Consider the following 15,678-nt stretch of genomic DNA (forward strand, 5'->3'; position numbering starts at 1 on the left):
ATGGAAAATCACTAATATAGTAGTGAGCACAGGCATCAGCGATTAAAAGGTGATTTATCGTTTAAGTGTGTTGGCTGTTTACACCAGAGTAATCACTAAACTATTGAGTAAGCTGGCACCCATAAAAAGAAGCCATGGAAAATCACTAATATAGTAGTGAGAACAGGCATCAGCGATTAAAAGGTGATGTATCGTTTAAGTGTGTTGGTTGTTTACACCAGAGTAATCACTAGTGCACACATATTTTTTTTTTTTTATGTGACCAGTACTTGCATCGTACACACAAGCTGGTTGGACAACACTCTTTCACTGTAGAATAGGAGACAAAATTGGAGGAGGTTTCTACACATGTCGGCATGTTTTTCAATGTGTTTCATAACTATGGTTAGCCAGTAGAAACAATAAACAGAAGAAGATGAGCTACGTATTCATGTCAACATGCAGCATTAAAATAGCTCGGCCTGCTACCGGGAAACTGGAGAGGAGCACCGGTGTAGCTCCCAGCAACATCCTTCATGCAACCATGGTTGATCTTCATACGATTGCTCGTCTAGTTTGGACAGCTAGCAGGTAAGCGCTTTAAAAACAATCACAACTATGCATACTGCATTATAAAACTGGCAACAGAAACGTCATTGCGTGCAGTGTGATCAGTGAAGGAAAAAACATATGTAAACATGTGATATGTTGCAATCTGGATAACAGTTTTTCAAATAGCAGCCGAATACAATAGTAGTTGTCAGTAAATAAGTAATGTTAGAAATTTAAATGCATTATAAATTTTTATACTGTATTCTAATGCATAACATTCAATTTGTGCTGGACACTTTCTGTAGATTTCAGAATACTGCGATAGAAATATTTTTTTATGCAGAGCGTTGGTGTGTAAGGCCATAACAAAATTAGGTGGTTGACACAAGCTGTCATTCTTTTTGTTGTTCAGTATGCGAAAGAGCTCTCTGTCTATTCTATAACTGTTTCAACATTACCCCATCAGACTAAATAACCGCTTGACTCAATCGTAGAATTACTCTGTGAATGTGGCTAAATCCTCAAATTAGATATGTAGCTACTATGGAAAATGAGTTGGTTCCTTTCACTTATTTGAGCTGTTCACGCTGACGCAAGGATCATCAAAAAGCAGTACAGCCCTTGCAGATTTCTGGCTCGGGAGAGCAACAGTACACATGCAGGTAACAACATGTAGCCTTTGCATTCATGGAACATGACTAATAGCACATTCCGTAATGCTTATGAAACAAAGAGTCTGAGAAAGGTAGTAAACTATGGGGAAGCCTTACAATGTGGACAGATGGCAAGCTTCACTATTTTTCGTGCTGAGTCAGCCCAATGTGTGACCTTCGAGAGCATGTATGCAAGCATGTAAAAAGGCAGGGCATACAAACAGACACAAGAGCATAGTCAAAGACTACAGAAACGCTAACAAATTAAAGAGAGCGTCTTATGTGCACTTGGGCATTTGCAGATAAGTTTTTGTGCTTACTCTCTCTTTAGGCACCTTTCAGTTGTTAGTCACCATTTCTGTTGTCTTGACTTCGACCTTATGTCCATGTTTGACTACCCAGTTTTTTTGTTTTTTTACATGAATACCTACCACATAGCGCAGCTCTATGCTATTCTAAACTTTGCAAGCGTCGATTTTCAGTCTTGTTGTAACGACATACTTCTTGCATCGTTTAGGGCAAGAAGATAGAGATGAAAGAATGCATTAGACAAGAAAAGAATGATTACTTGTGCATGTGTCTTATCCACATCTTGATTTACACATTCTACGCTAACCACTTAGAGAAATCAGTGTAGTTCGTTGAGAATGTTAATCTTTCAGTGATTGACCCTTGTTTGTCTTAGAATGCTGTGACTGACTTGGGGCTGATAAAACCCATCCTGGATTCCTTGGATAAGATTGTGATAAGACTCACTCGTCTTAAAACCACGCTGCACAACGCTCTGTCCTACTAGACTGGGTGTTGCCTTTCTCCTCACCAACAGTAATATAAGACATTTTAAATTCGCATGGAGATTTTAATTTTTTTTTCTTCACTTTTATTGAGGAGACTATTAGTAGCTCACAAAAAAATGCAAGCCCTCCAGCTGGTCACTGCAGGAGTGCCATACTCAACAGAGGCCGACAAGTAAATGCACAATAGCTTTTCATAATGGATCTTGTTTGCTTGTTAGCACAAAGCTGCACCCCACTAAAGTGACTGCCTGCAGCTGTTTCTTTACAGAGCGTGTGAAAATAACAGACAAAATTCAGAGTTGCTAGAAATATACCAACCCCTGTCTGTGTCACCTTAAGAGTCAATGCATCTAACTACTGACATCAGTACATCTGTTACACTTGACATTTTAACATTTGTTTTTGTGCTCTTGCACCTTTACAAAGCGAAATAATTAGCTTACATTCACATTTTGAATCAGTTACCTTATGAACAGGGTTTTTCTCCTTTCTTTTTTAAAATTCATGCTTAGTTTTAGAAGGTTTCTAACAGAAGCTTCAAAATAATTTACTTGCGACAAACCCGTAATTAAAACCACCTGTGAAGATGTATGATCGTGGTTTCTAAGGTAAACCTTTGTTTATGATAGTGTGTTGCCCCACACTAAGCATTGTCGCAAGAAAAGTAGCTAAGAAAGGCTTTCTTTTCTACTTCCTCTTTGATCTCAAATACAGTTATACCACACCCCTCTCAGCGCCTCTTACATATGGTGCACACAAAAGATTCAGAATAACATAAAGATGAAAAAAGTTACATTTTTAAAATAAAATTATAAACACAGTGTTACACAAAACCACGATATGCATCGGTCTAATTTCTGTAGTTTTTTTCTTTTAAAAGGGCTTTTTTTTTTTTCATTGTACGCGCATGGGACCATTAGCACATAGCAGTGATTAGAATTAACTCCTAATTTGCGATTTGCTTCATTCAAAGGTTAAGTTGCGTTTAGCCTCGACGTTAATTTCTTTATTCCAGTACGTGCCGAAATATCGACCTCTTTTCCAAGCAGCTACAAAGCGCCAGCGGATTGCTGCGCAGTGTTGACTTTTTCATGCCTCGCCGTACCCGTCCTTCCGCATTTATTTGTTATTTTTTGAATAACATGTTTTCTAACAGGCCAAGCGTTTAACGGACACTTCGAATCTGCTTCTGTCAACAGTGTTCCCGGTTGAACCGGCGGAGTACTCTAACAATCATAGGCGTGTCCCGAAAGCAGATGTCCCTGAAAGGATGCATTATATACGAATCGAACCGTTTTCCACGAGACGGAAGGTAGCGTAAGAGGTCACCCGAATGCGGCGCACCTCGTGGCGGTTTGACGGGTGTTCAAGCGCGTCCGCTTAACTATGCGAAACCGAAACAATCGTGAAATTTTCTTTCCCATCAGACCGCTACCGCGTATGCAACGCTGAAATTGCCTCACGCAACGTAATGCCCCAGTTTTTCCAGTCTTTATTATAACTGCCAAAACGGAACTGAAAGCCGGGACAAGCGTGCGATCGCGCGCAGAATGGCACGCAGTTGCGATCGCGTACGGGAAACTTGTCTCGAATCAAACATCCGTGATCTGAACAAACATCCCGTTATCACTTCTCTCAAGGCGTGGTGTCTTTCGGGACTTTTCAACTCACCTGCACAGAGGCACACGAAGTGAACTGCTACGGTGAACACAAGGTTATTGCTAAGAGGCATGGCTGGCTTCAATGCATTGACGAAAACAACAACACGTTGAATCCTGCGGAAGGCACACGGCAGTGTTCCAACTTCACTCAATTGACAGTACTTTTCACGCTGCACCGTCCCACACTGCAATCCATAGCGCGCCAACTATGGCAGCACTTGTGGCCTTTACAGCTGCGTTTTTACCTTATATATGACGATGCGCCATAGTGCACGAAAGACATAGTCAGTCAGCAATACAATTTTAGACAGAAACGCGAGATACTATCAGTGCAAAGTCAGCAGATCGCCAACAACATCAACGTGATGTCACTAGCAATGCTGCCGTTTATGTAGTTTTGCGTTGGCGATGGCAGCGTTACGTAGTTTGCAGCGGATAGCATGAACGCTATTTCTTTTCTTGCTGTTCGTGTGGATACACTGAGTCAACTGAGCAGACATATTTTTCGGCTCCTGTGGTTTGTGGTATCTTGGCTGTGGTGGAGTTTGCGTGCAGTGTTGTTGTGTTAGGTGCTCGGCCGCGGTTCGCGATAGAAAATTTCTTCCATTTGTGCCTCGACCGGCCGATATTCGATCTGTCCCGGCTCAGACGCCTAGAGCGTTCCCCAAACGCTCTGTGCAATCGTCTTCTCGGTGTTTTTCCTTCGCCCACGGACCTCTCTCGAACGTTGGTTGGAGACGTGTGTTGTGTCGCCGCAAGTAGTGCTTTTCACTACGTCGTCGCTGTTGCCGTGTTGGTATTCCGCCTGTACACCTTGTCGACGTGCGGGCAGGCTTCACGGTGCACCGCCTCGCAGAGTGATTCGACGTGCGTCGCCGATTGAATTATGATACAATCGCCGGTTTCAGTAGAGGTAAGCTGCTCGTCGAAGCAGTTCCATCTCGATACATTATTTTTCCCGTTCTCTCTCCCTCCCTCTACAAGACTGTGAGCTCGTTTCCCGTTCGCTCTCCATACAACTTCTTTATTTAATTTCTTTTGCAGTGATCCGGAAGCGTGGCATGGATGCCAGGCAGCGATGGACAAGTTTGCAGTGGATCTAGACAAAGTGCTCGACGAGCTCGAGCAACGCGAAGGTGGGCGTTATGAGACGTGCCGTGACGTTCACGGGTTTGTTGATAGCGGGCAGAGGCGTCACTTGCGCTCAAGCTGGGGCAAGGTTCTGTTTGGCGTTGCGAAGAACGTTCCAGAGGTTTTTGGTTCGGCATGTTGCGAAATCGAAAGCCACTGTAAAATCACCGCGTCCTCTAATCCTTTGGCCAACAGACGTTATCTCGCCAACTGTCTCCGACTGGCGTCGGGCCACCTGACAAACCTCGGAGCTCTAAATCTTATCATCCAGTACTGGACCAAGGTTGAATGCTTAAGGATGCTTGTCTATCCTACGCCTCGGCCTAGGTGATTCATAAAGATTAATAAATTACAAGTGAAGGAGTTACACGAAGTTTTGCGACAGGGACCTTTGGCGTGTTTGTCACGTGTTGGGTTGACACACGACTTTTTCTGCTAACTTTTTTCTTCTGCCTTGACAATAAACATCATCTGGCCCGTGCCCCCTTTTTTTTTGCTTTTACGCTACGCGCCCGGTATTTCGACATTGTAAATGCTGTGCATGCTGTCACCATAACAAAACATTGACTGTGACGTAGTGAGCGCCAGGACTGTGTAGCCACTTAGACCTGATACTGTATGCCTATCTTATTGGCACACATCGATTTCACAAGTTTCATGCTTCTAACGTAAATTTTCTAAAATATGTTATAAATGCCACGAACCCACATTAGTTTCTGTACGACTTGTAGCATTTCATGGGAAATCTTCAGTGAGCTACAAGAAACGATTAGTCCATGCATCCTGTTTTAACATTTTCAGAGACGTCATTTACTAGTGCTAGCAGCAGCCCTGTAGAAAAAGCTTTTATAGACTCACCTCCTTCTCATTTGTACTGTAACTTTTGTTAGTATTCTGGTAGATTAAGAACTGTACTTGCCGTAGGAGTATGTGTGGCAGCAGCTTAACAGCAGCCACTCACGAGTTCAAAACGAAGGTTTTCCAGCTCCCAGCTAGGACAGCAAATGTTGTGCAGGTAGTTGCAGGAAAATGTCTCAAGTGTTTGCGGCATGATTTATGTTTATGATGTGCTTCCTCCCCTCCAAGGTTGTTCGTGATAGTCATAAACAAACAAAGCAGGGCACTGACTCTGCTATGTATCGTCTTTGATCATACGCAGCATGTTTGAGAGCACTTCAATCATGGCATGCAAGTGGCGCTGTTGCTTGATTTCTGTAGAATGTGAAAAATGCCCGTCTGTAGAATTCTAAATTAGATATACTTTTCTTAGGACTCATTACAAAATTTTGGTGAGAAGTCTTGTCTAAGCGACCTTTGCACTTGCAGAGATGGTTATTTAATATTAACTAGATATCCACCTAAACAAGATACTGGATGTGACAGTTTGTTTTATGCAAATAGCAACAGCAGCTGCTATCTTAACTTGAGCTTTTTTTAAAGCTTTGGCTGACGCTATCGTAAACACCTCGTGTAGTCTTGATGGAAGGTTTGGGGTTTTTATCTTCTTATTCACGTTTGCAATAAGGCATTTGAGAAGAGCAATAAGGTGATGATTATTTTTTTTTCTTCTACGTTTAAGAGCTTGTGAACGTTATTTGGATGGTGCCTGTTTAATGTCATTGGGCATTTTCTGTAGTCTTAGGAACTTCCTTTGCGAAGCATTTCTTTGCCAGATCTAAAATTAAATGTTACTGAAAACACAATGTGCTTTCAACTGTGTTTCAATTGCTACAAGTAATATAAACATCTGGTGTTGATTTTATAATGTAATGCTGAAACAATTGGTTAGCATAGCAAAATTATTTAACTTCGTGTACAGTTTTTGACAAAGCTATATTTGCACTAATTCTATATTTCTATAAAATTGATTGGAACCAACTTTTTATATTTATAAACTCTTAAGTTTACTTTTCACAAGTCAGTGTACTTCAAAGAATAAGCTTTGGATTGCTGTGGCAATAACATTCTGGTGTAAAGTAAAATTTATTCTGGATTACAGCAACCATATTCTCTGGGAACCTCTAATGCTGGGTCTATTTGAGCACTGTTGTGATGCTGTTTTATGTTCTGAATTGCTAATAAACTGCAGCTCTCATATCTTCAATGAATAAACAGTGCAAAAGAAAATGTGGACGAGCAGATAAATGGCAGACAACAGTGACTAGCAACTAAAATTTTATTTAGAGACGAGGCAGAATGAGTAGCATCTGGAAAAAACATGAAAACAAAACAACCATCACGCATACATAAGGTGACAAAAGGTAGTGAAAGAACTCTTAGTGGCTGATTAGACAACAAAAGCACAAGCTATCCCTGAGGTATTTTGCTCCTGCCTCTGGTAATAATGAAAACTGACTTATGCACATGTGACCTTCCAAGAACATGTAAAATGCCTTCGTGATTTCTTGTGTGTTCTGACCTCTATGGTGATACAGGATTTGGTCTTATCAAAACTTAACACAATAGCACCTGGAAAATTATGAAAACTTTATTTTCATGCTTTTACAGATGCTGATTATTCTGATTCCACTTTTTTTTTTAAATTTATCTGCAACTCTGTACTGTTGTCTGTCATTCCTTTGCTTGTTCGCGTTTTCTTTCGCGCTGTTTATTCGTTCAAGATGGAAGAACATCAACTACCCCAGTAACTGTTCTGAAGCTCCTACATTTTTTCGTGCGGGCCCATCAGTGAAATGAGAAAGCTGCACGATGTTTTACTGCAATTATCGTTAAAGAGCTCGTTCCGCATAAATTCCGGCGTCAGTGTTGGCATTGATGGTTGTGAGTGAAAAATCATTATCTTTATGTGATTGAAAAATCAAGCATCTTTGTGTGACCGAAAAGTGGAGAAAAAGTGTGAATAAATTTTTAAAAATAATTCTGGGTCTGAGTGGGGATCGAGCCCAGGTCATTTGCATTGCAAGCGGGTGTTTTACCACACAGCCATGCGTCCGCTTGTGAGTACAGTCAAAATAACTTCCTCTGCTTGGAAATGTAGTGAAAGTAACTTTCATGCTTTACGAACATGCGCATCCTGTATACATGCTTTGCAATACAACATGAATTATTGCCGTACTAATTCGTGGTACAAGCGTAAATTGCCATCGGGCATCAGAACATGGGATTATTGTAACGACTTCATAGTTTAAAGCCAGTCACTCACTACAAAAGGCGCACACGTTACTACACCTTTAAAGGGACACTGAAGTCAACTATTAAGTTTAAGTTGATTGTTGAAATGGCGTTGCAGAAACCCCGTAGTGTTACTTTTGTGCCAGGAAAGGGCCTATTTTGAAATAAAATGGCGTTTTAGTGCTCAGAATCGGGTTAGCGCAATTCAAATTACCCGCCTCAAAAAACGGACTGACCGGACCGACTCATGTCACTGTTGCCATGCACAACGTTGCCCGGCTTTTTGTTGCGCTAGTAGCAGCAGACCGAAAGCAGCGGGAGCCACAGCAGCAAGAACAGCCATTGATCAATTTCCCGCCATCGTCTTTGAGATTGCAGATGCTTTTGTTTCAACTGCGCTCCACTAGATGGCATCACCTGTCCCGTGTAACTACGCAAAATTAGATTTTTGAACCACTCGCGCCATTCCCCATGGTAACGTCTGGTGGTTTTTTTTTTTCCATGAATCAAACAGAAAAACACAAGTAGCATTTTATTGCGTCTCTTGATGCATGGAAGGTTCTTTATTTAGTGCAGTTAGCTCGAATGCTAGTGATTAATTGTAGGCGGTCCATCTGATGTTATCTGGTCATTTCGAAAATGTCCTACTGCGGTGCTTGTGTTCTTGTGCATGTACCTTAATTTCTTGGTAAGTAGGGCACTGTTGTTGAAAATATTGTCATTTTAGATGTTGTCATACATTGAGCTTTCACTCTGACGTAAATTGTTATTTGACTTTCCCTTCAAGGCCACATACTGGGTGCATAGCAAGTTCGAAAAGATTTCACACACTAGCTTTTTGAAGTACAACTCTTAAAGGTGAAGCTTAAGAGCCCCCCAATTTTTGTAATATGTGGCAACAGCAGCTTCCAGAAAACAAACATAGGAAGCCCCATTCACTCTTAACACACTACATCGGTCATCTTATAGTCACGAGAACAGCTGTCGACTGGATAAATTTCAGTGTAGACCATCTACTTGAATACATGTGGAAGAATTACTGGAGCATATACACAGCCCACTGCTATGTTGCAAGCCTTCTAAGTTGCAAGTACTTCCAATTTTAGCAGGAAATTTATGCAGTTCTGTGCCCAACCTAGCTTATAAGTGACAAAATATGTTTCAAAAGAAATTGAATCTGGATTAGTTGATGTTGATTGCTTGACCGCTAACAAAAAGATGGGCGCAATGAAAGAAGTGATGCCTTTAAGACAGACAGCAGTTCATTACTACCTTCTGAATGAGTATAATATTTTTACCATAGTTAGGGTGTTGAAATTATCGGCTTCATCAATCACTTCATGAAATCTCAGTGGAGAATAATAAATCACTGTTGTCTCATTCTTCAGGCTTGTTGTCGGAGAGGCTTCCAGAGACGCAGCATCATGCTTTTGAAGTGCCTAGACCAGCAGCAGCCCAGGCGATACCCAAGTGTCGTGGAGACGTGCCGCATCAAAATGGGGACCACAGTGGCATGCCTATGCCAGTGCTACCGTCGGCCAATGCCCAAGGAATAACAGACTCCAAAAAGCCAAACGGCAATGACACAACTAACGGCAAAGCTTCCTTTTGGGATGACGGCCCAGTGACTTTACTCAGTGCGTCCTCGGCATCACCGTATTCTGAGAAAGGTGTCAGAGACACTTCTGTGCATGTACCTACAAGTGCTGCGCCGTCCGTCCCTTCGACTGTGTCGGCCGGTCATCTAGAAGAACGCGCAGACTCTTCAGGTGCGCGTAGCAGTGGTCAAAATGCGTCTGTTCCTGCTCAAGTCGACGTTCCCGATCGGACTGGCTGCGTAGGAGACTCATTTGAGGCACCAGTCTACTCTGCTGCAGAGCTGCCACCTTTAGTGGCTCCTAGCAGCAACAGTGTTTCAAGTGCCCTTGGCCTACTTGTTGTTTCCTCAGCTGATGGTTGTAGAAACAGTGATAACGGTGTACCGTACAATGGCCCAGTGAGTGGTTGTGGCAATGAAGTGAAATCGGCAACAAACGCTGCAGCTAGACAGTTACATGCGGATCCAAGAACGTTGCCCGCTGCATCTGAAGCAGTTGCAAATAGGGTATCTGATGACGGTGCTTTCAGTGAAGTGCTTCCGAAGAATTCGATTCCCCGAGATAGCTTTCAGTACCCTGATTTGCTTTCATCGAGCCCCATCAGAGAGTCCGCGGCAGACACCAGTACTGAGCCACTACAGAAGCTTATTAGCTTGTCTCCTGACGATGCCAAGGCCCCTGCTGCGAATGGCACGGAACTGCTCCCACATGACGGCTCAACAAAGAGCAATGAAACAAAATATGATGCTTCTTCTTTGCTTGACAGTGAACATTGTCCTGCTGATGTTGACCCTGACAAGGTCTCTAGTAGCTCCAGAAAAGAAAACACTGACTTGGGATCTAGCAAGCTGCCATATTTACAGGCAGTTTCCCTTTCTATGGAAAGATCTAAATCTTTATTAGATGCAGCTGGAGATATTGCCACCAAACGTGAAACAGCTGAGAGTACCACATGTCCTGCACAGCACACTTCACAGGAACCTGCTCCAGAAGCTCAGGATCAAGCAGTTCATGCAGTTGTGTCTGAATGTCCCAGTAGTGATTTATGTGTGCAGGAGAACCGCAAAACTGATAATGCTAGTTCCCTGCAACCTTCAAGAGGAAATGAAGTGCCTGGCTGCGATGCAGAGTTGCTTGTCCCATCTACAGACCCTGCCAACGCTCTTGCCCCTCATGAGCCGCAAGTTTGCACGCAACCTTCCCCAGCACGAGACTCTATTAAAGATGCCGACACATCGTCAACATCACCATCCGAAACTTCATCTGCATTGCCTGCAACTCCACCTGCTTCCCCACCAAAGGTGCGCACACCCGATCCCGGGATGCTTTCCTACTCCCCGCCACGGTCGTCATCTGCTCCTCCAGGTGCATTGCCTGCGTCTCCGATCAGAGCGTCGTCTGCCTCGTCGTCACCGGTGTCGTCTGCTTCGACGGGCCCGTCCACGGACGTGCCCGACGACGCCTCACAACCAGAGGGCGCCCCCGCGTATCCCTTTGGGGACGAGGCGACCGTGATAACGGAGGCCCGCTCCCTAGACGAAGACACCGTCGTCGGGTTCGACACTGCCCCCGACGTTACCGATGAGGAGCTCGACCGATTACTGCAGGAAGAAGAAGGGGACGAAGGCGAGCGTAGCTTCCTGCCGCCGCTAAGCGAGGAGGAGCAAATGCTGGGCAAAGTGAAGCCCTTCTGGATCCCCGATGAGGAGGCACCCTCATGCATGCTGTGCTTCGGGCGCTTCACGGTGCTCAAGCGCCGGCACCACTGCCGAGCCTGCGGAAAGGTGCGTCGTTTTCCAGTGTAACTGGGTGTACTGCCAGTTTTCTGTATTTGTCTCTTACTTGGTTAGCCATGAAGAGCAGTGAGGCCGCAGAAATGTTACCCCGTGACGTTTGCCAGCATAGTTGTTTGCTGTAAGCTGTGTTTATTTGCGATGTAAATGTGGTGCATACTGCCAGTAGAAGGCAAGAGAAAACATAGCTGCATGGCACAAGATGGTATTATTCAGGCCATAAGAAAAACTCTTGGTTGAGCCTAAAAAACCTCTATTCAGCTTTCATGTGTGTCTTGGGAGTTGACAGCAACTTGATGGCACTTACCTTAATACTATTGCAATTCTTTTACGTAAACTTAACTAAATCTAAAATAGCATGTCACACACTCGGATACTGCAGTGGGGAACATGCTATGTTTGGTTATGACCATAAGTGGTGCACTATTGGCACTGGTTGGAAAAACATGCTTCTCCTCTAGCTTCATGCTTAACAGGTTTGGGTCTGTTACACTTTCCACAACCATTTCACGTTTTTGTGCAAAAATGTGAAATTTCACGTTATATCGAATTACATGCCCTTTGCTTGCACATTCTATGCGTAACACTTTTTTTAGTCATAAATTCAGATATTGAAGAGAGTTTCTTTTAGATTTTCCTGCTTCATGTGAAAGAACACGTCTAGTGCTTAACCTAGTCTTAATTCAGCTAGTTTAGCACATTAGTAAACATTGCAGATTACAGTGGGCTTGCTGTCTTTTGTGTGAGCTATGAGCATGACAGCTTTTTTTGTAACTTGGTTTGCTTGACACAGAGCATTCTGAACATTTTCGGTCATCCACATTCACTGCTTCCTGCGTGCAGTGTAGGGTGCGACCATGAACATGCTCTTGACGTCAGATTTCACATTTTTCTGTATTCATGTATAGTGAAATCCTTTTGACAAATTTTTGTCAAGTGCATGGTACTCAATCTTTGGTGTCTGTAAATGATAGACTGTAGTCAGTGTTAGTAGATTATGTGGAATAGACACATCTGCAACTTTTGTTGCCATTTCGTAGCTCATTTTGCCAAACTGGCAAGGCTATTTAAAGCAAAACACTGGCAGGGGTGCATAGCTAATGTGTAATGCTAATAGAGTGGAAGAAAGCAATGTGTATTAGAGAAGCAACTGAAGAAGCTAACATTCTAGTTGAGGCTATGTTAAATGTCAGTGAGAAATGGCCCATCAGTTATCTGATGGGCCATGACCATCAGATAACTGATCTGTCAAGGTCGTCAAATGGTAACAAAGGTAAGGGAAGCCCTGTGAAGGATGACAAAAAGCTACGCATAAGAACGAGATTGAGAAATTGGCAGGCGTAGATAGGGTCAGCTAACGCAAGACAAGGGTAATTCGAGTTCACTTGAAAAGACCTTTGTTCTGCAGTGCATGTAGACTCCTTATGATATTTTACAACAATATTTTTTTAACACCTCCTTCCTTCCCAAAAAGTGACCGTTACCTTTCAGAAATCGGCTTATGACAGAGGTGTTTAAGCAGGGCGCATATTTAACAGCTGTTCCAATATCCTATTATGGAAAAACTGAAAAGTGTGGTTCTCAAATGCAAATCAAGTTGCAATGCTGTTCGGAAAAACACTAGTGTGGTCTTTAAATATTTGAATGTTGAAATGGAAATAAAACTTTCTTTTTGTCACCTTTTATTTAGCTCAATGTTTGAACTTTCAAATGCTTGAGGTATTGTTTGCAGTTGATAAATAACACAAGTCGAGTGACTGACATGCAGCACAAAACACTTTCAGCTTTAACAGCACTGCCTTGGACATCATGCAAATGCATAGATTCTACTTTGGCTGTTATCCCTCCGTGAATAACGGTCTCACCAAATAAATAACAGAGGCCTGACCTGAATGAACTGTAAAAATGCTTGGCCTGAGTGTCTATTAATCTATGCTGTTCAATGTGTGAGTTTGAAAAGCTCTCATTTGTTTGCAGTACAGCACAGCTTGCACGGCTGATACCTGCCTATTTTGTGCAGAACAGAACCGGTGGCAACACAGAACTGCATGATGTCGCTACTGCAGTTGCATGATTCATGCATGGAAACCTGTTCCATTCATGCATGTAAACCTGTTCCCTTGCTCTCCTTTGACATTTCTTTTCATTGTGCTGTCATCTCAGGTGCGCTCAGTTAGGTCTAGTGTTATGCTAGGAAAATACTGCTAGAATATGAGTCAGAACAGAAAAACAATGTGAAATGCTGTTGAATGGGAAGTGGCTTGAGGTCGGCAAAGTGGTTATCTCTTCATCTTGATTGTATATTTGCTTTGCTGCTTGGTATATTAATCCATCATTTGCGTTCTGAGTTGTGCTTGTTTTTGTTGTTTACACGTGTGTAAACATTTCTGCATGGTGGGTAATGGCTTTCTGTATCTCGGAACATGTTACAGCCGCCAAAATACGTACTGAGGAATTCTGCAGCCGCTGTTATCAGTTTACGTGAGCTAATGTTGCAATTACCTGTAGATGTGGATGATGGAGGCACAATAAATTTGCTGGGACTGAACACGGCAACTGGCAGGGCAATAACCAATCCATGGGCTCCATCAGCAAAAAATATGCAAAAAAAAAAGATATTTTAGGATGCACAGTTTTTGGTTCTTAGTAAATATGAAATACCATGCAGAACTACTGGAGGAACTTATGTAATGAAAATTAATTTCTACATTATATTTTCCTTTTATTGACATCTTAGTCGGTTGTCACAATATGTTAAAAACTGGACATTTTTATGTTATGTTTTTGTCTACAAGGTTTCAGTGCAGAACAGTAGACAGCTGCCTTGGATAATGTTTTTATTCTGCTTGAAAAAGTTGTTTCAAAGCAGTCACGGACAATCTTGTTCCACATTTGGTCCACAAGCCTTTAATGCGAAGTAAACGGGGGTTTTGAGTGTTAATTTCACGTTAAACTAAAGAACTCCAATTTCAGGGATGAAACTGTAGAGAAAAAAAGACACAGAGGGGAATTATGAAGGATCTAAAAACCATCATATGAGAATATAATGAAAATGAAGTATAAACTAGAAGATAAATTATTTTCAAATGAAAGCTCCATCTAGAAGCCGCTAACAGTCTTCAATCAAGGTGTGAGAGGTCCCTGGATGCTTTGTATCGGCTCCGGCTAGTTTTGGCTCACTGTTAAATCATATTGTAGTTTTGGCATGTAAAATCCCAGCAATTTTCGGCTTACTGTTAAAATCGTATTGTGGCCTCGCCGCGGTGGTCTAGTGGCTGAGGTACTCGGACCATTGTGAGCCTGAACTAACAGTATTTATGCTGTGATAGGGTTCATGTGATAGTAGCAACTACTTGAAACAAGAGTCAGGACTGCCCCCTCCTCCCTCTCCAGTTTTACTTCAAGTGACTGCCTCCCCTAAAACGAGTGGCTGTGTACACCCCTAACTCATGCCTTGCTGCCCTCACCCGAGTTGAACGCCAGTGTGCTGAACAGGAGCACAAAGAGATATGCAGCTGCTTTCTTTTGCTTATCTTAGGGCACGCGTATCTCTTGTCAGTGAAAAGAATCAGCTGACTACTGAATTGACAGCACTGTGCATTCTGTTCTGTCAACAGTGATGACAAAGGATTTGGCTTCTTTTTTTTTCATGTAGTTTTTTTTTTAAGTTTAAACCATTTGTTTTTCTAGTCAAAGCCAAGGTCATACGCGAGGCAATTCAAGGCCAGGAGTTTGGTCACTGACGTCTGCGTACGGCATCACTTCTGCTTTTAAGCCTCCACGCTTGCTTTCGCATTTGTGCACCACGCAACACATGCCTTAGCCACGCTGAATGCATGCTTTTATAGTGCACTCTAAAAAGCCGCACTCGTTAACACTTGTTGAACATCATATCCTAGCAGTTTATTTGCATGTCCATTTAAACAACCACTAGTGGTTATACTGACTAGTGGTTAAGCTGCTCAGCTGCTGACCTGAAGGTCGTGGGAATCGAATCCTGGCGGGGTAATCGATTTAAGGGACGGCTGATGGAGGCAAAGCTGCTTGAGGCCCATGCACTTGGATTCAGGTGCCTGCTAAAGAACCCCAGGTGGATGAAATTTCTGGAGCCCTCCTCTACAGCGTCCTTTGTAATCACGTCCCAGTTTTCGGATGTTAAACAGTAACAATTATTATCTTTCTAAGTAACATTCACACATCTGCTGGTTTTTGACTCTGCACACAGCACAGCTGTGAGGTTAAATGAGTAGCTTCTGAATGTGCTGACTGCAAAAAAAGTACGTTCCATCAAGAGGATTACTCCTTTAACAAAAAATATGCCTTTTTTTTCTTAAAACAATGTGCTGTCTTGGTTCAGTACTGGTTCATTAATCGCGGTTCAT

The 15,678-nt window shown here is 42.7% G+C and overlaps 2 protein-coding genes across 5 annotated transcripts in view; one reads left to right on the forward strand and one right to left on the reverse strand.

Annotated features, from left to right (window-relative positions):
* Positions 1 to 3,846, reverse strand: part of LOC119180988 (putative phosphatidate phosphatase) — a 35,438-nt gene extending 31,592 nt beyond the window's left edge. For all 4 annotated transcript variants that reach the window (XM_037432143.2, XM_075875575.1, XM_075875576.1 and 1 more), the window contains exon 1: positions 3,653 to 3,846. In XM_037432143.2, the coding sequence (XP_037288040.2) occupies positions 3,653 to 3,713 (61 nt within the window). In that variant the 5' untranslated portion in view covers positions 3,714 to 3,846. The remainder of the gene's footprint in view (positions 1 to 3,652) is intronic.
* A 405-nt stretch (positions 3,847 to 4,251) lies between these two features.
* Positions 4,252 to 15,678, forward strand: part of Sara (Smad anchor for receptor activation) — a 37,032-nt gene continuing 25,605 nt past the window's right edge. Inside the window, exons 1-3 of the mRNA XM_075875573.1 lie at positions 4,252 to 4,555; positions 4,687 to 4,778; positions 9,294 to 11,287. Coding sequence (XP_075731688.1) covers positions 4,721 to 4,778; positions 9,294 to 11,287 — 2,052 coding nt within the window. The 5' untranslated portion in view covers positions 4,252 to 4,555; positions 4,687 to 4,720. The remainder of the gene's footprint in view (positions 4,556 to 4,686; positions 4,779 to 9,293; positions 11,288 to 15,678) is intronic.

The sequence above is a fragment of the Rhipicephalus microplus genome, chromosome 10 (genome assembly GCF_043290135.1).
Source record: "Rhipicephalus microplus isolate Deutch F79 chromosome 10, USDA_Rmic, whole genome shotgun sequence".
NCBI classification, from domain to species: domain Eukaryota; kingdom Metazoa; phylum Arthropoda; class Arachnida; order Ixodida; family Ixodidae; genus Rhipicephalus; species Rhipicephalus microplus.